Raw genomic sequence first — 25,507 nt, forward strand, 5'->3', positions numbered from 1 at the left:
AAATGCAGAATATCCTCTGCCCTTTCCAAAACCAGTTAAATTACATGAATCATTCTGAAATTCTGTTCATATGCAATGAATGTGTACAGTATAGTTTGATGGCTTTTGCTAGCTTCAACCGGGTTTTGCACAACATGGGAGTGCAAACCTGCTTGAAGCAGATCAGAAGGAGATAAAACGACTGGCTAAATGAACCCGTCAATGAATACTGAATAGGGCTGAAAAAAAAAAAAAACACACTAATCAAAGTAATTGCTCATAAATCGAAAATAGTTGTCAACTATTGTCATAAACTATTAGTTGGTCAGCCAATTAGTTGGCCTGCCTTGTTTACATATCAGGAAATACAGTGTAACACACACACACACACAGCTCAGTACACTGTTCATACAGGTCAGTACACACAGCGCAGCACACATACAGCTCCGTACACCATCCACACATGTTAGTATATACATTGCAACACACATACAGTAAGTTTTTCATACATGTCAGAAGACACAGTGCAGCACACATACAGCCAAGTACACCCTCCATGCATGCCAGCAAGTGCCTGAGAACTTGTGAATGTGCAAGGAGCAATGCCTCATGGAACATGTAGTCGTACGGCCGTCGGGAAGTGGTTAATGTCTAAACTGCTGGCAACAAAAGTGAGTACACCCCTAAGTAAAAAAAATTCAAATTAGGCCCAAAGTGTCAATATTTTGTGTGGCCACCATTTTTTTTCAGCACTGCCTTAACCCTGTTGGGCATGGAGTTCCCCAGAGCTTCACAGGTTGCCACTGGAGTGCTCTTCCACTCCTCCATGATGACATCACAGAGCTGGTGGATGTTAGAGACCTTGCGCTCCTCCACCTTCCGTTTGAGAATGCCCCACAGATGCTCAATAGGGGTTAGGTCTGGAATCTGTTTGCCTGTGTGTGCGCGAGTGCGTGTGTGTGTAAAGGGTCAAAGAGTTTCTAGACTCCTGAAAGTCCCTTGTATCTTTCAACCAGTGCTGCACTGACATTTCTGGATTCTGAGAGTCATGGGGAAAGCAAAAGAATCTGCAGGAAAAAGGATATAAAAAGATATCCAGGGAATTGAGAATGCCAATCAGCAGTTTTCAAACTCTAAACAAGAAGTGGAAAATGTGGAAGCAAACCACGGTCAGGTAGACCAACTAACATTTCAGCCACAACTGCCAGGAAAATTGTTCAGAATGCAAAGAAAAAGCCACAAATAACTTCAGGTGAAATACAGGACTCTCTGAAAACATGTGGTTTGGCTGTTTCAAGATTCACAATAAGGAAGCACTTGAAGAAAGATGGGCTGCATGGTCGAGTCACCAGTTGAAAGACATTACTATGCAAATGCCACAAAGTATCCGCTTACAATACGCCAAACAGCGCAGAGACAAGCCTCAAACATTCTGGTACAAAGTCATTTGGAGTAATGAGACCAAAATGTTGCTTTTTGGCCGCAACCATAAATGCTTCATTTGGAGAGGAGTTAACAAGGCCTGTGATGAAAGGTACACAATTCATACTGTGAAACACGGAGGTGGATCGCTGATATTTTGGTGATGTGTGAGCTACAAAAAAAGGAACAGGAAATTTGGTCAAAATTGATGGCAAGATGAATGCAGTATGTTATCAAAAAATACAGGAGGAACATTTGCATTCATCAGCCAGGAAGCTACGCATGGGACGTACTTAGACATTCCAACGTGACAATGATCCAAAACACAAGGCCAAGTTGACCCGTCATTGGCTACAGCAGAATAAAGTGAAGATTCTGGAGTGGCCATCTCAGTCTCCTGACCACAATATCATTGAGCCACTCTGGGAAGATCTCAAATGTGCAATTCATGCAAGACAGCCGAAGAATGTACCGGAACTGGAGGCCTTTTGCTAAGAGGAATGGGCAGCTTTACCATCTGAGACGATAAGAGCCTCATCCACAAATATCACAAAAGCCGTCATTGATGTTAAAGGGGGCAATACACGGTATTAAGAACTGGTGTATGTAAACTTTTGATCAGGGTCATTTGGGTAGTTTCTGTTGCCATTATGATTTAAAGTTTTCCCCTAAATAGCTTCCTTTACCGTAGTGCAGTCCTCCTTCGCTTACCTCATCCTTCGATTTTGCTTTTAAAATGTCCTTATTTCTTCTGAGAAATACTCACTTCCTGTTCTTCTGTCTGTAACTCCACACAGTAATGTAAATGTGGTCCAAAATGTATAGATTCACCTAATCCCAATTAGATAGATAACGTTTTTTCCAATAGGAAAGGAGAGGGGATAATTTACGGTAAATTATCCCCTCTCCTTTCCTATTGGAAAAAACTTTATCTACACACAGTAATGTGAGGCTTTCTCCCTGGTGTGGAGAAGGCCTCTTAAGGGGGGAGGGGGCGAGCAGGAGTGTCAGGACACTCTACTTTGCAGATAGAGAAAGGAGCTGTGTGTTAGTGGGCGCCCTGACACTCCTGCTCGCCCCCTCCCCCCTCAAGAGGCTTTCTCCACACAGGAAGAAAGCCTTGCATTACTGTGTGTAGTTACAGACAGAAGAACAGGAAGTGAGGGTTTCTCAGAAGAAATAAGGACATTTAAAAGCAAAATCAAAGGATGAGGTACTTGAAGGAGGACTGCACTAAGGTAATAGAAGCTATTTAGGGGAAAACTTTTTTTTTTACCTTTACAACCCCTTTAAAAAAAAAAAAAAAAAAGTAAACACAGTTGATTGATAATTAATGGCTTCAGCCAAACACTAACCATAAAGTGAAAGTTTATTTTTTTGTGTTATCAATCATATTCTCAGAAAAATGACCAAGAAATCATAAATTCTGCCAGGGTGTGTGTGTGTGTGTGTATGTGTATGTGTATGTGTATGTGTATGTGTATGTGTATGTGTATGTATGTGTATGTATGTGTATATATATATATATATATATATATATATATATATATATATATATATATATATATATATATATATATATATATATATATATATATATATATCACAAAAGTGAGTACACTCCTCACATTTTGGTAAATATTTTACAATGTGACAACATTGAAGAAATTACACTTTGCTACAATGTAAAGTAGTGAGTGTGCAGCTTGTATTAATTTGTCTGTCCCCTCAAAATTACCCACATAGCCATTAACCACTTCCTTACTGGGCACATATACCCCTTCCTGACCAGGTGAAATTTCAGCTTCTGGCACTGCGTCGCTTTAACTGACAATTGCGCGGTCATGCGACGTGGCTCCCAAACAAAATTGACGTCCTTTTTTCCCCATAAATAGAGCTTTATTTTGGTGGTATTTGATCACCTCTGCGGTTTTTATTTTTTGCGCTATAAACAAAAATAGAGCGACAATTTTGAAAAAAAACAATATTTTTTACTTGTTACTATAATAAATTGCCCAATTTTTTTAAAAAAAATAATTTTTTCTCAGTCTAGGCGATACGTATTATTCTACATAGTTTTGTTAAAAAAAAAAAAAAATCGCAAGAAGCGTCTGGTTTGCGCAAAAGTTATTGCGCTTACAAAATAGGGGACAGAATTATTATTTTTTACTACTAATGGCGGCGATCAGCATTTTTTTTCGTGACTGCGACATTATGGCGGAGACATCGGACACTTTTGACACATTTTTGGCGCCATTCACATTTATACAGCGATCAGTGCAATAAATATGCACTAATTACTGTATAAATGTGACTGGCATTGAAGGGGTTAACACTAGGGGGTGAGGAAGGGGTTAATGTGTACCCTGAATTGTGTTACTAACTGTGGGGGAAGGGGGGTGACTGGGGGAGGTGACCGATGCTGTGTCCCTATGTACAAGGGACACAGATCCGTCTCCTCTCTCCCCTGACAGGACGTGGAGCTCTGTGTTTACACATAGAGCTCCACGTCTTGTCCCTGTAGCCGCCGATCGCGAGTCCCTGGCGGACATCGCGGCCGCCAGGCACTCGCATCGGCATCTCAGCGATGCGGCGAGCGCGCACGCGCCTCCGCCGAACGCGCACGCGCCGCTGGCTGCGCGCGCAGGCCGTAAAAACACGGCCTCCCAGAGATGTAGAGCCACCCTGCGGCCGTACAAAGTCGTACGGCCGTCGGGAAGTGGTTAATGTCTAAACTGCTGGCAACAAAAGTGAGTACACCCCTAAGTAAAAAAAATTCAAATTAGGCCCAAAGTGTCAATATTTTGTGTGGCCACCATTTTTTTTCAGCACTGCCTTAACCCTGTTGGGCATGGAGTTCCCCAGAGCTTCACAGGTTGCCACTGGAGTGCTCTTCCACTCCTCCATGATGACATCACAGAGCTGGTGGATGTTAGAGACCTTGCGCTCCTCCACCTTCCGTTTGAGAATGCCCCACAGATGCTCAATAGGGGTTAGGTCTGGAGAAATGCTTGGCCAATCTATCACCTTTACCCCTCAGCTTCTATAGCAAGGCAGTGGTTGTCGTGGAGGTGTGTTTGGGGTCGTTCTGTTGCAATAATGCCCTGTGGCCCAGTCTCCGAAGGAAGGGGGGATCTGTCACAGTACATTTTGGCATTTATGGCTCAATGAACTGTAGCTCCCCAGTGCCGGCAGCACTCATGCAGCCCCACACCATGACACTCCCACTAGCATGCTTGACTGTCTTTGTACATCTCACCTGGTTGCCGCCACACACGCTTGACACCATTTGAACCAAATAAGTTCATCTGGGTCTCAGATCTCAGGACATGGTTACAGTAATCCATGTCCCTATTCTGCTTGTCTTCAGAAAACTATTTGTGGGCTTTCTGGGACGACAGCCAAGCAGACAAATTTGATGCAGTGTGCGGCATATGGTCTGAGCACTGACAAGCTGACCCCCCCCCCCCACCCCTTCAACCTCTGCAGCACTCATACATCCATTTCCCAAAGAGAACATCTGGATATGACGATGAACACGTGCACTCAACTTCTATGGTCAACCAGGTCGAGGCCTGTTCTGAGTGGAACCTGTCCTGTTAAACCAATGTATGGTCTCGGCCACCGTGCTGCAGCTCAATTTCAGGGTCTTGGCAATCTTCCTATAGCCTAGGCCATCTTTATGTAGAGCAACAATTCTTTTTTTTTTCAGATCCCCAGAGTTCTTAGACATTAGGTGCCATGTTGAACTACCAGTGACCATTAGGAGAGCGTGATTTGGACATTTTCACTTAGAAATGTACTCACTTTTATTCCCAGAGATTTAGACATTAATGGCTCTGTTGAGTTATTTTGGAGGGGGGACAGCAAATTTACACTGTTATACAAGCTGTACATCCACTACTTTACATTGTAGTAAAGTGTCATTTCTTTAGTGTTGTCACATGAAAAGATATAATGAAACATTTACAAAAATATGAGGAGTGTACTCACTTTTGTGGAAAATCTTTCTCACTCTCACATACATACATACACTTTCAATGTATCATAGTATAAATTAACCCCCTATAGTAGCGATACGTCGCATTGTCAGTTAAAGCGATGCAGTGACACATCGCAAAAAATGGCCTGGTCATTGAGCAGCCAAATCTTCCAGGGCTGAAGTGGTTAAAGAAGAGTGGACAAATATTGCCAAGTCAAGATGTGCCATGCCGATAGACTCATACCCAAAAAGCTTGAGTGTTATAATAAAATAAAAAGGTGATTCAATAAAGTATTAGTTTAAGGGCGTGCACACTTATGCAACCATATTATTTTAGGTTTTTATTTTTACTTCCCTCCACCTAAAAGATTTCAATTTGTGGTTAAACCGAGTTGTACAGTTTATAAGTCACAAAAAAAAAAAAGCGTCAAATGATTTAGCTTTGTCTCAATTTTTTACATCACGGAAACCTAACATCTTAACAGGGTTATGTTGACTTTTTATATCCACAGTACATGTTTCATAAACCTTTACAAAAGAATGTAAAGTTGTAATGTACAAGAACAAATAGTCAATTATAGCTTCCAACTTCATAGAGCTACAGACAGAAGTCAGCTCACTGAAGAGAACATACAACCCCACCTAGTGGCTGAAAACAGAAAATGACAGTACCAATAGAGCACCACTATAGCACATTTCAAAGTAAGATAGTAGTAACCAACGGCATTCTGCCCCAATATTCGATCAATAATCAGGTCTACTGGTGCCGATCCTGGTACATCAAGTCAACCCCTTCAACCACTTTGAAATTTGCGAGACATCCACAGTGCTGGTAAATAACCCGTTAATATGTTAAACTAGTACCCATGTGGTCTAGCCATTCCTTAAGGGATGGAGAAGGAATTGTTTTTTTCCCAGTGGAGGAAGATCATTTTACATGCCTGAAATAAAGCCCTCTTAACCGCTTCCTTAGTAAAGACATCCAGTATAAGGTCATCAAAAACTCCAAGCAGACAGCGACAGAGGTCGGAAAGGATGTTCGTTTGGAATACTCTGTTAACTGCTGCAAGAACAGACGCCCAGTATCTGTGTAACTTGGGACATCTCCACAGCATGTGTATGAGATCCCCATGGTCTCTTCTACATTTGAGACAAAAAAGCCCAATTTTAAACAATTTCACAGGGGTATAATGAACTCGTAATAAAGGGTATAATTGTGATAAGCGCTAAAAAGTGTTGAGAGCACATTTTCTCACTGTTCTCCACACAAGTCCCCCACATCCATATCCATCAATTTGCTCTTTAACTTACAATTTTATGATAATTTGATTGAGTCCTGGTTCACACTGGGTACGATTTGGAACGATTTGAGATGCGATTTGACATGTCAAATCGCATCTCAAATCGGCGGCAATTGTCGGCAATGGCACTGTCCTAATCAGTGCGACGCCGCATCTACGATTTCAAAAAGTAGTTCCTGTACTATTTACATTAAATTGCGACCGAAATCGCGGCAAAATCGCGCATTTTACCGCGATTTTGAATTTGCAGCAGTGTGAACCTAGGCTCAATTGTACAAAACCCATTTGAAACTTCATTACCTTTTTGTGTATGTTCACAGGCGACGACGATAGTCTGATTGGGTTTACGATGAAAGGAATAAACTGTGGATCTCAGTAAATGAAGATTTCTTTAACTTTTATGACGTAAACCTGTTTGAGACCCGTTTTAGATGTCTTGCCCCTCATCGTTTCAACTATTTTTCAAGCATGGAATGACATGCTTAAAAAGGGATTGCTATCCTCTAGACCAGGGCTGATGACGCCTCTATTCTCTAACCCAGATCCGCACTAGCATTCTATTGCCCATAATTCTATCCTGGAACAGAAAAGATGGTACACAAATCACTCAAACTCTTTGACATTAAACCTTGATTCCTGTAACGGAACCCAAAATGGGAGAGGTTTAAACAGTTTAAGATAGTCCATTCCCGAACCCAAGACAGCTATCGACACTCCACAGTCAGGCAAACGAACCACGATAACTAGACACACCACTCTGTTTGAGATTCCACACGAATCGACCCTTTATTGAGAAAATCAGGCTCTTATATACAGTTAGGATCCTGCAGTAACCAAAATGAATGAGACAACTCCACCCACATCATCACACAAAGGTTCCTAACAAGCTCCAATACACATCTTTTAGTAGACATTCTGGCTCCAGCTCTGGCATAATTTACATGAGCTAAATAACTACAGCCGATATCTCAGACACATGACCTTTAGACTGTCTGTTAACTTGCAATACACATTTATCACAGGACTTCTTCACACATTACAGTGTCAATTAGCACAAGCCACAACGACAGATCCTCAGAAGCCATCCTAGATTCATTTACATCACAACAAACAATAGAATGCAATCACAGCAAGCTTTATAGTACACTCTGTTACAATCCCTCTCCACGCCCTGCATTCAGATCTTCCCTCAACTATGGGTAGGGATCAGTTGAAGTGGCTTAGAAGTTTTAACGGCCTAGGCATAAAATGGTTTGGATACCTCAACTGTTTATTAACTCCCCTATATAGGCCCCACTAACCACCTCAAGACCAAACCGTTTCACCTTCTACCTGCCCAGGCCATTTTGCAGTCTTCGCACTGTCACACTAAAAAAAAAAAATGTAATTTGGGTACAGTGTTGCATGACTGCATAATTGTCATTAAATAATGACAATTACGCAGTCATGCAACACTGTACTCAAATATATATATTTTTTTTATACCGATAGAGCTTTCTTTAGGTACCATATTTGCCAGCGTATAAGACGACCCCCTAATTTTCCAGCTAAAAATGTGGTTTTGGGATATACTCGACGTATAAGACGACTCCCTTCTGACACACCTCACTGTGCCCATTGCCTACCTCACTGTACCGATCTCCATGCCTTATCCCTGTATGCAGAGTCAGACTTCGGGCGTCTATCGTTCAAAAGCCGTGCCGCCTCCTCGTCCTGTTCCGTGATAGTTTCCCAGCAGAGTCTGTGTTCTGCCCATCACGGAGGTCCTCTCGTCCAAGGATGAGAAGACCTCCGTGATAGGCAGAACACTGAACACAGGCTCTGCTGAGAAACCAAGTGTTCCGCCTATCATGGAACAGGACAAGGAGGAGGCATGGTTTTTGAACAATGGACGCCCGCAATCTGACTGACTTTGCATTACAGGTACTGGCGTACAAGACGACCCCTGACTTTTGGGGGATATTTTTAAGTACAAAAGGTCGTCTTATACGCTGGAAAATGCGGTAGTATTTAATGGACTACTGGATTTTTACATTTTTTGTTATAAAAAAAAAAAAAAAGAAAAAAAAAAAACACAACCTAAAATTTTCAAAATAAATACACTTAGTTTCAGTTATAACATTTTGGAAATAAATATCTTTATTCATAAATTTAGGCCACAATGTATTCGGTTACATTTCATTGGCACATTTTGTTTTTAGAAAACGAAGAAGCTAAATAAAATGTGTTTTTTGTTAGCCAAGTTGTAATTTGAACAAGTATGGGCATACTTTCAATTACACGGCGGCGCTCACTGCAAGATATTTTTGTGCAATGCCCAGAGTTCAGCTTAAAAGGATTATTTAACCTTTTCACAAAGCATAAAAAGATAAGCACTCACAACAGCCTCCTCACCCTTCTGGTTGCATGTATCTTATATGTTCCCATCTCTTCTAACCCTCAAGCTGACAGAACGATCTGGCACTGAAACAATCTCTTTACAGCTTCAGTGATATTACTTACCTGTAATGATGGCATGTGAGGCCATGTTGCAGGCAGCTTGATCCTGTAGAAATTTTGTACAGGCATGTCAATAAACTTCCGGTGCTGCTATAAGTACATTTTGTGTCTTTGGGCAGAACTGCAGTGAAGCTGGACTGACCGGTACCTGTACCCTCCCTTCATTGAGAATAGTTTTTTTATTATGTACACTGCACATAATCTCTGAATGGGGAAAGGATCATGTTGAACTATTTTCACTGCAGTTGTGCCCGAACACACAAAGCTATTAACTACCACAGTGGCAGAAGTTCAGCAGGAAGAGGACTGTCATACCTGCACAGATTACTACTTATTTTTGGCTAAACTTCAGCTTTAAAAATGTCACAAAAACAGCACTGGATTGTAAAGCAGCATACTGCTCGCAATGACAAGTGCTCATTAGTCAGCACTGGCCACATGACTGTGCTATAAAAGAGAAGAAAGAGAGCGGAGGGCGCACCGACCTCGTGTGATACTGATAAAAAATATTTATTCCAATAATAAAATCAATGGTTATACTCACAAAATTGGAGTTAAAAACAGGCTTTAAAAGTGAGTACAGCAGATGTCCAGCACCGTCTGTGGAACACGAATAATCGTTTGAACCAAATCGGTAGATGTAAAAGCTGACGCGTTTCGGGGGCGTACCCCTTTCCTCAGAGCTAACGTGGTCTGCAGTGCTGTGAGCATTGGAATAAATATTTTTTATCAGTATCACACGAGGTCGGTGCGCCCTCCGCTCTCTTTCTTCTCTTTTATAGCTTCATGAATACCCACGATTCTGAGGAGGGCTGCAAGACTCTAGATGATAACTTTTAATTGAACCGCACCACCCCATAGCACTCCCTACAAAATATCAGAGCGCAGGAGACTTGTTCTTGTATATTCACATGACTGTGCTGATCAATGAGAATCTCTGCTTTTTTTCGGAGACGCAATCCTGGAAGAAAGGAGCCTCAAAAAGGATTCTCACTGCCAAGTGTGGGCACGGATCAAAGAGAACTCTCCAGCCTCCAGAGTTACACGCCCCCTGTATGTTTAAGCTAACCTTTAAGTTGTTGGTACAGTGAGGAACAAAAACAGACAGCTTGGCTAACAAACTATTTGTTACAAAAATACTTATGATCTACCAGGAAATAAATGTACCTGCTTCATCATAGAATGCAGTGGCACACATGGGAAATTAAACTCTCGAAGCATCATATTCAGGATTTGACAGTTTCTGAAAAAAAAAAAAAAAAAAAAAGAAGACTTTAATATATAAAAGCAGATTAAACTGAAATGTGGTATAGTAAAGCACAAAGAACACAACAGAAAAACAGCTATCAAACATCTAGTTGTTTCTAGATGGGAAAAAAAAAAAAACGCACACACGAAAAGAAAATGAGGGTACTGTGACATAGGGAATTGTTCGGCTCAGTGATAGATGCATGACCGGTTTCATCAAGGGGCTCCTTGATGACGTCAGGTCGACAAAACCGGTCGAGCAACTCGACAGAACGCCACAATACTTCCTGGCTTTACATGTAAATGACATGCTCTGCAGAATCTACTAAATTGTGAGTACTCATTTGACCATAATAAAAGTTAAACATTTTAAAAACAGTACTACACTATCTGGGACCCCTTTACTTGGGATAATCATTGGGAGCAACCACCAGGATTACAGCAGGACATACTACTGCCAGAGTGCTGCACAGTGGCATACACTGTGAACGCTGTAGACCCCAAGAGGAGGTGAAAATCCGGTGAGTGCGGGCCACATTGGAGCACAGTTTGAGGTGGTATTTTTATTTTATTTTTTATTCTGTCATTTATACCATTTATCATATGTATACGTTTGGATTGGGGAGTAATAATCCATACGCAGCACTTAAGATTTTTATATTTAGCACTAAGGTTTTTTTTATTAACGTGCACTATTTTATTTATCTGAATTTTCACTGTAATTTTTACTAACAAGCACAGGTGCACTTTACTACACTACCCATATTACGGACACTGCACTTTTACATATATGTATTAATGTAGCGCCAATCCTACTTTCAATCTTACTCAAACTGTTATCTCACTTAGGTGAAATAAATTAAGTAGGGGCAGCTGCTTAATTAATTAAGGGTGTAAAAAAAAAAACATAATCACTCACGCGGATTCATTTCATATATTATATAGTTAAAGGTTTGTGGACACCTGACCATAATGCCTAGATAAGCTTTTGGATATCCCATTCCAAATCCTAGGCATGTTGCCACTAACCCCAGAGCAACAATTTCCGACCCAGGCTTGAAGTAAACAAGTTTTTTTTTTTAAACCTCTTCACAACCGCACTATAAACCAAATGACAGCTACAGCACAGTTGCTGGGAGGGCGTCATGCTTCCCATGCGCCCTTTGTGGCGCACGCATCGGCAGTGATCTGCGATCGCTGCGTCTTTCGGAAATCAATTAAATCGATCACAGTGGCTCTTTATAATGTGACCAGCTGTGTCCAATCACACCTGATAAAAGTGCGAACAGGATTTGTCAGTTATCGACAATCCTCTCCTCACGCTGACAGCTCGTGAGGAGAGGAAAGCCAATAAGCGGCAATCCACACAGTGCACATCTACACTGATAATCAGTGCTGCCAGTCAGTGCCACCTATCACTGCAGCATCATCCGCGAAGAAGAAAAGTTACCTCTTAGATTTTTTTTTTATCAGAATTGTTAATTCTAGTTAATTACTTTTTTTAGTAAAAAGCAAACAAAAAAAAAAAAACTGTGGCGATAAAATACCACCAAAAGAAAGCTCCATCTGCCTCCAAAAAAAAAATGATTAAAGTTTTGTTGGGTGCAGTGTTGCATGGCTGCGCAATTGTCATTCAAAATGCAACAGCACTAAAAGCTGGTGTGGGCAAGAAGGGGGTGAAAGTGCCCAACGCAAAAGAGAAAGAAAGAGCAAGATGAAGATTTTTTTTTTTTTTTTAAATCTCTCTGTGCTTGGGCGCAGAAGCGAACGCATATACGCAAGTCGCGCACACATATGCAAATGGTATTCGCACCACACATGTGAGGTATCACCGCAAACATTAGAGCGAGAGCAATAATTCTAGTGCAAGACCTCCTTGCCTATGGAGATTTTTAAGTACCATAGTTTGTCTCCATTTCACATGTGTTCGCAATTTTAAAGTGTGACATGTTGGGCATCTGTTTACACATCTTTCATATTTTACCGAAAAACTGGGGTAAATTTTATTCCCCCCCCCCCCCCCAAAAAAAAATTGCGTCTGCAAAACCGCTGCACAAATACAGTGTAACATAAAATAATGCAACCATCGTCAGGGTCTCTGCTAAAAAATTTACTTGTATAACGTTTGGGGGTTATATGCAATTTTCTATCAAAAAAATACTGATTTAAACTTGTAAACAAAAAGTGCCAGAAAAAGTCTGGTCTAGAAGTGGTTAATAACTACTTCCCTTCTGTTATCCTGCACATAAACCACTCATCTCCATTCTCCCACTGTATGTAACCTGTACCAGTAAACTCCTTACTCCCTGTGTATAACCTGTACATTAAGTATGCAACATTACCAAGCTCAAGGTTTTAACCCAATCATACCAGCATGCACAGCTATCAATCTATCTAATGAAGAGCCGAGAAGCAGTGGGGAGAGTGACGCGGGATAGCGCCCACTGAAATTTGGGGCTCAGGTAAGTAAAACGCTGGGGGGCCAGACACAGCAAGGTGTTTTCACACTAATGCACGGAGTGCTATTATCTGACACTTTGGAATGCTGAGGATAGCACGTTCCCTGCTGTGTACAACCGGTGGGAAGAAGCACAGCAGACAGCAAGGGACAGGCTAACCGACACTCCACAGTGTCAGATAATGGAATCGCCCAATTACGCATATAATTACAAAGTAGATAACACACGTTATCAAAAGGGTATCCTTTTGATAACGTGTGTTTACACGAAACGCGTCAGGGAAGACTCCATTGTTGCCATGATTTTACATCTAATATGTAAGTGCAACCTTTAATTAAATTTTATATTGATTTTTACGGTGTTACACTATGGCGTCCCCTCTTCTCTTTTTTACATTTATACGTAACCTCTAATACGGATGACCATCTCCTGCACTTCCTGGGTGAGAGATTCTCCAGCCTGTCTCCGGGTTACCGAATTTTGCCTTACAGCTATCTGCAGACCCCTTCTTTGAAGAGAAAGCACACCAACGGTCCAAGCATATACCAAGCCTGATTGACTCTGGAAATTTACTTTTCACAGAGTCCATACTTTCTGGTAAGCCTGCATCTACACTGGTGGTGGGATATCTTTCTGCATTTGAAAAATCCAAATCACATATTCTGTCACTGGAAGCCAACAAATTTTTCTTCATTTATTTTGTTCATTTTTGAACTTTGTGGTATTCACCTATCACGTTGCATATTCTGGACTCTAACATATATTCATTTATTGTTTATTGTATGGGCCTTGACTTTATGTGCAACATATATTTCAACACTGTTTATGCGATTTTGACTTTGTCACATATTTTGCATTTTATTGTATCAGAGCGCTGCACTTTCTTTTCCACATATGAATTAACACATGTGGAATTATACATAACAAAAAAGTGTGAAACAACTGAAAATATATTTCATATTCTAGGTTCTTCAAAGTAGCCACCTTTTGCTTTGATTACTGCTTGGCACACTCTTGGCATTCTCTTGATGAGCTTCAAGAGGTAGTCACCTGGCACAGCACCCCATCACTCTCCTTCTTGGTCAAATAGCCCTTACACAGCCTGGAGGTGTGTTTGGGGTCATTGTCCTGTTGAAAAATAAATGATGGTCCAACTAAACGCAAACCGGATGGAATAGCATGCCGCTGCAAGATGCTGTGGTAGCCATACTGGTTCAGTATGCCTTCAATTTTGAATAAATCCCCAACAGTGTCACCAGCAAAGCACCATCACACCTCCTCCTCCATGCTTCACGGTGGGTACCAGGTATGTAGAGTCCATCCGTTCACCTTTTCTGCGTCGCACAAAGACACAGGGGTTGGAACCAAAGATCTCAAGTTTGGACTCATCAGACCAAAGCACAGATTTCCACTGGTCTAATGTCCATTCCTTGTGTTCTTTAGCCCAAACAAGTCTCTTCTGCTTGTTGCCTTTCTTTAGCAGTGGTTTCCTAGCAGATATTCTACCATGAATGCCTGATTCACACAGTCTCCTCTTAACAGTTCTAGAGATGTGTCTGCTGCAAAAGGTGGCTACTTTGAAGAACCTAGAATATGAAATATATTTTCAGTTGTTTCACACTTTTTTGTTATAGTTTTGATGCCTTCAGTGTGAATCTACAATTTTCATAGTCATGAAAATAAAGAAAACTATTTGAATGAGAAGGTGTGTCCAAACTTTTGGTCTGTACTGTATAATAATAAAAAAAACAAAAACAAACAAAAACACACACACGTTATATGGGTATGCTTGTGTTAAAACCGAGCATGCAGAAACACATTCAAAATGGATCGGAAGGACATTTTTGTGATGTGAGCAGGCACTTAATTTGTTTCCTTGTGACCACAAGAAACTCGAACTTTCACCTGCCCCGAGTTACCAAAACAACAATCATGCTAACAAGCGCACACACAAACACTCCCTATGGTTCCCGTCCCATTATCAGCTTTGGCAGCTTCCACACACGACTCACTTGCAGGTGTTGGTGAAGATCATGATGGACCAGTCCTCATGCTCATCCTGAAATTTCTGGATCAGATGAACCAGATACGCATCTTTCACCTTCTCAGGCACCAGAATATATCTTTGGTCCAGCTCTTCTACTGTCCGCACCCTAAAGCAAGGCATTTATAGAGATCATTAGACATTAGATCCACAAAAATCTTTACAAAGGTCAATTTTCACAAGCTACACAAACCCATTATTGAATTCCTGAAGCAATGTTTCAACCTTAAAAAAAGGAATTAGGAATTAAAGGAATTCAAAAAAAAAAAAAAAAAAAAAAAAAAAAAAAAAAAGGCCTGGTTCACACCTATGCATTTTTTGCCACTCTTTGCCACAGTTCATTTAACATGGTTTCCTATGGGACACGTTCACATCTATGCTTTATTCAGCCAGTGCGTTTTTTTGGAAAGGGTCAGGGACCTTTTTAAAACGCGGAACAGTGCTTTTTGTTTTACTTTTTTGGTTTAATAGATTTCAATGGAGAAGTACAGTGAGGAAAATAAGTATTTGAACACCCTGCTATTTTGCAAGTTCTCCCACTTGGAAATCATGGAGGGGTCTGAAATTGTCATCATAGGTGCATGTCCACTGTGAGAGACATAATCAAAAAAAAAAAAATCCAGAAATCACAATTTATGATTTTTTAACTATTTATTTGTATGATACAGCTGCAAATAAGTATTTGAACACCTGTCTATCAGCTAGAATTCTGACCCTCAAGGACCTGTTAGTCTGCCTTTAAAATGTCCACCTCCACTCCATTTATTATCCTAAATTAGATGCACCTGTTTGAGGTCATTAGCTGCATAAAGACACCTGTCCACCCCATACAATCAGTAAGAATCCAACTACTAACATGGCCAAGACCAAAGAGCTGTCCAAAGACACTAGAGACAAAATTGTACACCTCCACAAGGCTGGAAAGGGCTACGGGGAAATTGCCAAGCAGCTTGGTGAAAAAAGGTCCACTGTTGGAGCAATCATTAGAAAATGGAAGAAGCTAAACATGACTGTCAATCTCCCTCGGACTGGGGCTCCATGCAAAATCTCACCTCGTGGGGTCTCAATGATCCTAAGAAAGGTGAGAAATCAGCCCAGGACTACACGGGAGGAGCTGGTCAATGACCTGAAAAGAGCTGGGACCACCGTTTCCAAGGTTACTATTGGTAATACACTAAGACGTCATGGTTTGAAATCATGCATGGCACCGAAGGTTCCCCTGCTTAAACCAGCACATGTCAAGGCCCGTCTTAAGTTTGCCAATGACCATTTGGATGATCCAGAGGAGTCATGGGAGAAAGTCATGTGGTCAGATGAGACCAAAATATAACTTTTTGGTCATAATTCCACTAACCGTGTTTGGAGGAAGAAGAATAATGAGTACCATCCCAAGAACACCATCCCTACTGTGAAGCATGGGGGTGGTAGCATCATGCTTTGGGGGTGTTTTTCTGCACATGGGACAGGGCGACTGCACTGTATTAAGGAGAGGATGACCGGGGCCATGTATTGCGAGATTTTGGGCAACAACCTCCTTCCCTCAGTTAGAGCTTTGAAGATGGGTCGAGGCTGGGTCTTCCAACATGACAATGACCCGAAGCACACAGCCAGGATAACCAAGGAGTGGCTCTGTAAGAAGCATATCAAGGTTCTGGCGTGGCCTAGCCAGTCTCCAGACCTAAATCCAATAGAGAATCTTTGGAGGGAGCTCAAACTCCGTGTTTCTCAGCGACAGCCCAGAAACCTGACTGATCTAGAGAAGATCTGTGTGGAGGAGTGGGCCAAAATCCCTCCTCCAGTGTGTGAAAACCTGGTGAAAAACTACAAGAAACGTTTGACCTCTGTAATTGCAAACAAAGGCTTTCTGTACCAAATATTAACATTGATTTTCTCAGGTGTTCAAATACTTATTTGCAGCTGTATCATACAAATAAATAGTTAAAAAAATCATAAATTGTGATTTCTGGATTTTTTTTTTTTGATTATGTCTCTCACAGTGGACATGCACCTACGATAACAATTTCAGACCCCTCCATGATTTCCAAGTGGGAGAACTTGCAAAATAGCAGGGTGTTCAAATACTTATTTTCCTCACTGTATGTAGTGTATTTTTGTGGTTTTTAATCTGCCCAACAACAAATAGGCCAAAAAAAAAAAAAACATAAAAAATGCAAATTGCATGTCCAAAAGCACAAAACGCTCAGCAAAAAGCACTGCCGAGACAATCAAAAGAAAACTGCATAGGTGTGAACATAGCCTATCATGGTTTGGCAAATGTTAGGCTCCTTTTACAGCTTTAATGTGTTTTGTTGTACATAGTGCCATTTGTAAACTCCAGGCAGATATAAAAGACACACATTAATTATGCTTTGTATATTGATATTTTTTTAATTCAGCAAGTATAAGGATTTGAATTTGACCAGTCTTATGCAATCCCTTGTAAAGCATTACTCACAATAGGAAAGAAAGCAGCAGTATAAGGAGCTGATCAGGTGAGCTGCAATCAAATGCAATTTGGCGCAGTTTACTTTTATATATAATCAAATGCAATGACAGAAGGAATGAGCAGAGAGATGAGCTCATCAGTCCCCTGATGCTCTTTTATTGTACAATCAGATGGTGTCACTATGTTTCATAACAGAAATGTGGTGTCATCCTGCTGTCTGCTCAAATGCCAGATAAAAATACAGCTGAAACTGTTTCTATTTACCGTATGTATTTTATCTATGTTTTTAGATGTTACGTTTTAATAGAGAACCTTGGGCACAACATTATATTTCTTGATAGCCACAAAATATATAAGTCTGCATTGTTTGCACCAAATTCCACTGCAAACCCAAACTTGAAGTAGCTGTGACATCATCGCAAAACTGTGCATAGACCAGGGCTGTGGGTAGGATTCAGCAGGTCCTTAAACTATAGTCTGCCTGCAAAAAAACACAGTGGGGAGGATACAAGCAGCAGTGACTGGTCTATAATACAGGAAACTTCCACACAGAGGCAAAGTGCAGCAGTGGTTTCATGCCGATTACTGTACAGATCTGAAGGAAACACACAAAGCAGACCAAGAATAAAATAAAAACATACGCGCCTCTAATTTAGACAATGTTCAACCTGGATTTCAGCTTTAAGGCAGAAATATCAACTAGAACAGGATATCAGTAAAATGCTGCTTGCACAGGACATCGGACTGGGTAATCAAGATGGCTGAAGACACTGAGCCCCGAAGAACAGGTGAAGATGTTGGAAGGGAGTTAACACATTGCTGGAGCAGAAATACCGTTCTGTTTAGTTCCACTTTAAATTATGGCTGAGCTACCAAGACGTTTTGAAGTACAACAGAAAGGCTAGTGCAGCATCTTTTATAAAATTATGAGCAGGACAAAAAAAAAAAAAGGAGAAGGACACAAGGGGGTAAGACCACTAGCTAGATTTTGAAAAAAAAAAAAAAAGTTATATTCTAAAATATATATTTATTTATTTATTTATTTATATTCTTTTGCCCCTGGAATGCTACAGAATAAAAACCATATATCTTTAAAAAGTGCTATCTGCAGAGCAAATTCAAGAACTTATTCAGCAAAAATGCTGAACATATGCAGAGTGGGATGTGTGAAAAGCTGTCAAAAATTGAAAAGAAATGTCCTACTAGTTGCAACCCCTTTTGCTCATTGTGAGCAGCAGCACCACCATATTAAAACCTGTACCGACATTGTACAAGGTTGTCGACCATTACCTTATCAAATGTTTTGGTAATCATCCTGCTTGACCAGTATTACATCCCATCTATCATCTGGTTGCTTTCCAGCTATACTATGGATATCATCTCATCACTATCTTAGTATTTGCATGTTTTCTTTTTCTATGATAGATCTGGTCACTTTATGGATATGCTGTTCAAAAATGTTTGCATTACTACCTTTGTATATTTCCCTCCCACTTTGTGGAAGCCTGGAGGTATATTACATTTATGTAAGTTTTAATTTGTGAAAAATGAATATATTGAAATCCAAACATCTGTCCTGACAAGGGCTTTACTTTAAGTGATGAACCACAGACCCTTTAAATGATTGCAAACAACAACATCACTTACATTTTGCCAATTTTTTTTAACAGCTAAATAAAGGAGCAGAAATCTTACTCTGAAGTGGATTCCCAGAAGAATGGTTTGTTCATGGCAACAGATTTCAGCTCCTGCAAGGTGTCTGTTAAGGTGGCACTGAACAGTAGGGTTTGTCGCTGGGCAGGAACGGCGCTAAGAATGACTTGCAGATCTTTAGTAAAGTCTGTACAACCTTGCTCCAGCAGACGATCTGCCTCATCTAGAACCTAAAAGGACAAATGTACATTACTTACAAGTGGGGAAAGGCAAGTATAGATCTCTTTAGTCCTGCTTTAAAGTTATAAAAGTCTTACCAAGAATCTAATCTTCTTGATGCTGAATGTGTTGGAACTCCGAATATGGTCAGCTAGGCGACCCGGAGTAGCTATGACAACATGGGGCTTTCTGGCTAGCTCCAGGGCTTGAGCAATCATATCTAAGAGAGAAAATAGGACTTAATTACAACTGGGAAACAACTATACAAACTTAAAGTTGGTTTCCTTTTTCATGACTTGGATAAAACATAGGTATTCTACTAAAACAATAAAAGTCTTTACCCTAACTCTACCAACTCATAGCATGCATTAACCTCGTACTGAACCGAACAGGTTAACACCTTTTATGATGGAAGGTAAAACAAATCATATTGCCTGAATTGGGTTATGCAACTTTACTGTACGATTGCTTAAAATGGACCTTAAAGGGGTTGTAAAGGTTTGTTTTTTATTTTCTAAATTGGTTCCTTTAAGCTAGTGCATTGTTGGTTCATTTACCTTCAATTTCACTTGTTAAAGTGGTTGTAAACCCCACTTTTTGACTTTTACCTACAGGTAAGCCTATAATAAAGGCTTACCTGTAGGTATAAAGAATATCTCCTAAACCTGTACGGTTTAGGAGATATTCCCCTCGCATTGCAGTGGCGCAGGGGGGATCCTCGGCTGAAGGGCCGGCCGCCGCCGGCCCTTGCCGAAATGAAATCTCCCACGCGCATGCGAGGGAGTGACGACATCGCCGATCCAGCCAATCACAGCGCTGGAGCGGCGATACCCGGAAGACACGCCGGAGCAAGACGACATCTCGCTCGGCGTGGACCAGGTAAGTTCCCTACACCTCGTTTTAAGGTAAGTATTTCATAATGAGCTGGTATGCAGTACATACTAGCTTATTATGGCTTTTACTTTTCAGGTGTGAAAAAACAAAAAATGCGGGTTTACAACCGCTTTAAATGTTTTTTTTCCCTTTGTCTGAATTTCTCACTTCCTGTTCCTCCTCAGTAAAGTGTTCAGTAAGCTGTTCTAAATTACTTTCCACCGCTCAGATGATGGTGGAAAGCTTACTGAGGAGAAACAGGAAGTGAGAAATTCAAACAAAGAAAAAAAAAAACATTTAGAAAGGAAATCGAAGGAAAAGATAAGTGAACCAACAATGCACTAGCTTAAAGCAACCTATTTAGAAAATAAAAGACGAACCTTTACAACCCCTTCAACTCATAAGTGAATGCACTGCTCATCCTCCTGCTTGTCCCCCCACCACTAAGCACATTTCAAGTGTTTTTTTTTTTTTAATTTATTTTTTTAGGGAGTTGGTACTTGCTCCCACTTTCTCAATTCCTGCCTAGGTGAGAAAAAAAAACCATTAATCACTTCAGGAAGGTTTTACCCTCTTCTGGACCAGGCCATTTTTCTTCAATACAGCAACACTTTACTTGAACTGACAATTGCTCGTGCAATGCTGTACCCAAATAAAATTTATATTCTCCCACCCCCCACAACTAAAGCTTTCTTTTGGTGGTATTTGATCTAATTTTTTGTGCTATAAAAAAATAAAAAACACTTTTTTTTTACTTTCTGCTATAAACACACACACACACACACACACACCAATATGTATTCTGCTACATGTTTTGGTTAAAAAAAATCCAAATAAGTTTGGTTTACGGAAAAGTTATAGCCTCTACAAACTATAGGAAAGATTTATTGACTTTTTTTTTTTATATATTTTTACAAGTAATGGTAGCAATCTTTAGCGGGATTGCCGGACAAATCTGACACCAAGTGACACTTTTTGGTGAACAGTAACACCAATACAATGATCAGTGCTAAAAAATAAAAAAAAAAAGGGGGGAGAAGCAGTATCACTGTACCAAAGACACTGGAAGAAGGGGCAACATCCGGGGCAATCAAAGGGTTAAATGTGTTTTCTAACTGTGGGGAATGTGCTTTGGCAGAACGCCAGCCTGCCTTGTTTACATTCCCAGCAGGCCTGTTTGTTGATTGACTCCCACTGTGTCCAATAACAGCGATAGCGAGTCTCCGGCGGTGCATGCACGTGCCCCAGAGCAGGAAGAAGGAATAACGTACAGATACGTAATTTTGCGCTTAAGGGCCGTCCTGCTGCAGTACAAGTACGTGGGGCGAGCCTTAAGCAGTTAGGAGGAGAAAGGAGTACAGTATGGGCTATACTGAGTAATCGCTATGAGAGCAAATCACAGGCCGTCACAGCAATTATGTGATCGACCGACAGTCCTCCCACCTCCTGGTTATTAGTAAGACCAGGAATAGATAGTTTGCGCTCTTTGCTGGGAGCATGTTTCCAGGAGTATATACTGTACATTTGTATGTTGAGCCTTCGAAAGCAGGCCCACCTCCATAATGATAGCGATAGATAGATATATAAATCTATCTATCTATATATATTTGGACACACAACAATGAGACTTTTAATTTAAACCAGCTAAATACAGTATAACAGTATATTCCAGGTGCATTAAAACAAAATGTGTTACGGGTAACACCATAAGAACTGTAAACTCTTACAGTTAATTTTCTTTAAAGAGCCGCCGCTGTCTTAGTAGAAAAACCTGTCCCCTGCCAGCATGCCGTAAAGAAGGATCTTGCACTTTGAAGAAGCAGTGGTGGCTCTGCAAGGGTTTGGACACATTCCATGCTGTGTCAGACCTATAATCAGCAAGACTCATGCTCCCTGCTGATTGAGGCTGGGTTCACACCTATGCAAATTTCTCTGCATTCAATTTGCATAGTAGGAGAATGTGACCGGCTCTCTATGGAGCCGGTTCACATATCCCCACAGCAGGTCCAGTGCAAATTGCACAAAAAATGTGTGCCTGTTTTGGTCCATTTCAGGTCCAAATTCGGGCTAAAATCGGACCCGAAACAGTAAACCAGCATGCACCACCCCTGCTGTGCGGCGGATCCGGCGATGATGTGAACCAAGCCTTAAGCTTTTAAGCTCCAACTCAAGAGGAAGCACATCAGACCTCTGTAAAGACACCACTCTGTCCACACAGAAAGCAAGTATCCCTTTCTACAGCATGCTTGCAGTGAATGGGCTTTTCTTATTTAGGCTGTGGCTACATTCCATAAAAAAAAAAAATACATTGCATGCATACAGTTTGTTTAGATGGTCTTGGAATGTATTTAGCTGGATTTAAAATAAATGATTTTTGGGGGGTGTACCCTGTTTAAATATGCAAACATGAGATAGTCATCAGTGCCTCAGGTGGGCAGTATAGTAAATAGACAAAGATACCTGGGTATTTAAATTATTGATGTAAAGTTTCTCTTTGGAATGGCTAAAACTGCGGTAGCGCATACTGCAAATCTGCTGTGTAAACTCATCCAATCAAAAAGCGGAGAAAACATATGCATATCGACCAATATGTTAATACCTTTTAAATATTTAATACATACCCATTCCTCCAACAATGATACAGTCCTTCAAACCTAGTGGCTTGCCTAGAACTCGAAACTGTTCTGCAATCTGATAAGCCAATTCTCTGTAAAAATAAAAAGAACGAATAATCCTTTATATAAATTATAAGTAAACCTCTCACAAGAGAAATATTGGAGCTGCCACTTTTGAAGACCTTTGGAAAGTTGCCTGGCTCCTTTTTGACCCACTGGCTTTAATACTCTAACTTGGCATAGTTAAACTGAACCATGTCCAGGTTCAATTGTCCCCCCACCCACTCCTCCTCTGGTCAAACCGCCAATTTCCTACACAGTTTTTGATTCTGTCCAGTGGTTCAAGACTTCTGGGCAGATGCAGGTTCTTTAATTTCCTCAGCGATGTGTCTCCCAAACATTGTCCATCCCAAGAACTGCCTTATAGGCATCTTTGGTGATTTACACATATCATCCCATGCTAACAGACTACTCCGCAAAAAAAAAAAAAAAAACACGAAGGGAGTAAACTGTGTCTGCTAGTGTGAGAAAACCTTAGTCACCTAGCTGGAAGAGTATGGAGCTGAGAAATTTCAGGAGTTCATATCTGCATTACTGTTCCTGGTCAGTATCTTAATTCAGAGGCCAATGGGTCAGCAACTAGCATCTTCCAAAGGTGAGGTGAGAAAAGGCATCCTCTATGTTTCTCAAATTACATGCTTTAGGGTTCTTTAATTTAACTCAAAAGAATTAAAAGTGGAATAAAACTTAAGGAAAACAAAATTCTGGCAGGCAGGGTTTTTATGGCAGAAGAGACCCGATCAGTCTCGTCTGCCATAAAATCTTCCTACTTGTCGGCAGCAATTTACACTGAGGCACAGGTGCGCAGCTCAGATTATATTAAGGCATCGGCTCGGGATGATGCGACTCCCATGCCTAGAAGCGATGTCATTGCAGCAAGGCCCTCAAGAGGTCAAATACAGCGAACCCAGAAGGAAGGAAGGCCAGGTGAAGATAGAAGCGCTTGACCACTGACAGCACACCACTGGAGGTCTTCCTTTGACAGGAAAGTCTGATAATCTATTATGCAGTGCATACTAGCACATTATGGCAGCGGCAGGGGTCCCAGATAGAGGGAGAGGGAGAGGGAGAGGGAGAGGGAGAGGGAGAGGGAGAGGGAGAGGGAGAGGGAGAGGGAGAGGGAGAGAGATATATATATATTATATATATATATATATATATCTCAGGAGTTTACTACTGCTTTAATAGACAACAGACTAAATTCCAGGAGTAATAATTTGATATTATTACTTTTTTGGAGAGTTTAGATACTGGCTAGCTGTACACAAAATTATATATATATATATATAAAATCAAATGATTCACCATTCCTATTTATAACAAACAAAAAAAAACACCAAACAAACAGTTTGGCTAATAAGAAGCATGTTTTTATACTTTCCCAAAATATGGTACCAGATTAAAATCTAGCTACAACAGTTTAGAATATTGACAACCTGATTTAAAGTGGAGGTTCACCCAAAAATAAATTCTTAACATTACATTCAGCCGAGTTGTCCTAATGACAATCGGCTGTTTTTTTGTTTGTTTTTTTCCCATACATACCGTATTTCACCGCCGCTTCCGGGTATGTCTTCTGCGGGACTGGGCGCTCCTATCTGATTGACAGGCTTCCGACCGTCGCATACTACGCGTCACGAGTTGCCGAAAGAAGCCGAACGTCGGTGCGGCTCTATACGGCGCCTGCGCACGACGTTCAGCTTCTTTAGGCAACTCGTGAGGCGTAGAACTCGTGTCCCGCAGAAGACATACCCGGAAGCGGCGGTGAAATACGGTATGTACGGGAAAAAAAAAACAGCCGATTGTCATTAAGACAACTCGGCTGAATGTAATGTTAAAAATTTATTTTTGGGTGAACCCCCGCTTTAATAAAATGTATTTGGACGACTATAAAATACAGAAAAATGCAAATAAGAATGCTCATAAATCACTTTTTGTACAGTAGGATTTATATAGTGTTAGCTGATGTCAAATGGTTTATACTAACCTTGTTGGTGTTAGCACCAGGCAAAATATTCCAAAAGGATCTTCAGAGAGTTTTTGCAGTATAGGCAACACAAAAGCAGCAGTCTTACCACTACCAGTTTTGGCACAACCCATGCAGTCCCGACCTAAGAGCAACAAAGAAAATGTAAAACTTTTACTTGGTCCCCTCAATTCACACCCAGAACTTTATCAAAAAAATAAAAATCCCCCCACCCAATTTACCAGTTTTAGGTAACAGTTTTACTGAACTAAGTAAGCTAGAGTAATGCCACGTACACATGATCGGAATCTCTGACCAGAAAAGTTCGATGTAAGCTTTTGGTCAGAAATTCCGACCGTGTGTAGGCCCCAGTGGACTTTTTCTGTCGGAACTCCTGACAGCAAAAATTTGAGAGCTGGTTTCCAAATTTTCCGTCTGTATGCAATTCTGACACGCAAAAAAAAAAAACACTCATGCTCGGAATCATTGAACTTCATTTTTCTCGGCTCGTTGTAGTGTTGTACGTCACCGTGTTCTTGATGGTTGGAATTTGGTGCGACAGTGTGTATGCAACACAAGTTTGAGCCAAAATTCCGCCTGAAAAAAATCCAGTATTCAGGTTGGTATTTCCGGTCGTGTGTACGTGGCATTAGGCCGTGTTTTCATATGCGCGGCCGCCGTTCACAGCATGGGGTCTGGTGCATCCCTGTTTGACGGTTCGGGTAAGAATTAGGTCTAAAT

General features: G+C 40.8%; 1 protein-coding gene across 1 annotated transcript in view; it reads right to left on the reverse strand.

Moving 5' to 3' along the window:
* The window catches only part of DDX49 (DEAD-box helicase 49), a 54,255-nt gene that overhangs the window by 26,174 nt on the left and 2,574 nt on the right, over positions 1–25,507 (reverse strand). Inside the window, exons 2-7 of the mRNA XM_040320910.1 lie at positions 24,788–24,911; positions 22,747–22,832; positions 19,351–19,472; positions 19,076–19,263; positions 14,903–15,043; positions 10,351–10,426 (exon numbers count right to left, since the gene is read on the reverse strand). Of these exons, the coding sequence (XP_040176844.1) occupies positions 10,351–10,426; positions 14,903–15,043; positions 19,076–19,263; positions 19,351–19,472; positions 22,747–22,832; positions 24,788–24,911 (737 nt within the window). The remainder of the gene's footprint in view (positions 1–10,350; positions 10,427–14,902; positions 15,044–19,075; positions 19,264–19,350; positions 19,473–22,746; positions 22,833–24,787; positions 24,912–25,507) is intronic.

This window comes from Rana temporaria, chromosome 1 (genome assembly GCF_905171775.1).
Source record: "Rana temporaria chromosome 1, aRanTem1.1, whole genome shotgun sequence".
NCBI lineage: Eukaryota > Metazoa > Chordata > Amphibia > Anura > Ranidae > Rana > Rana temporaria.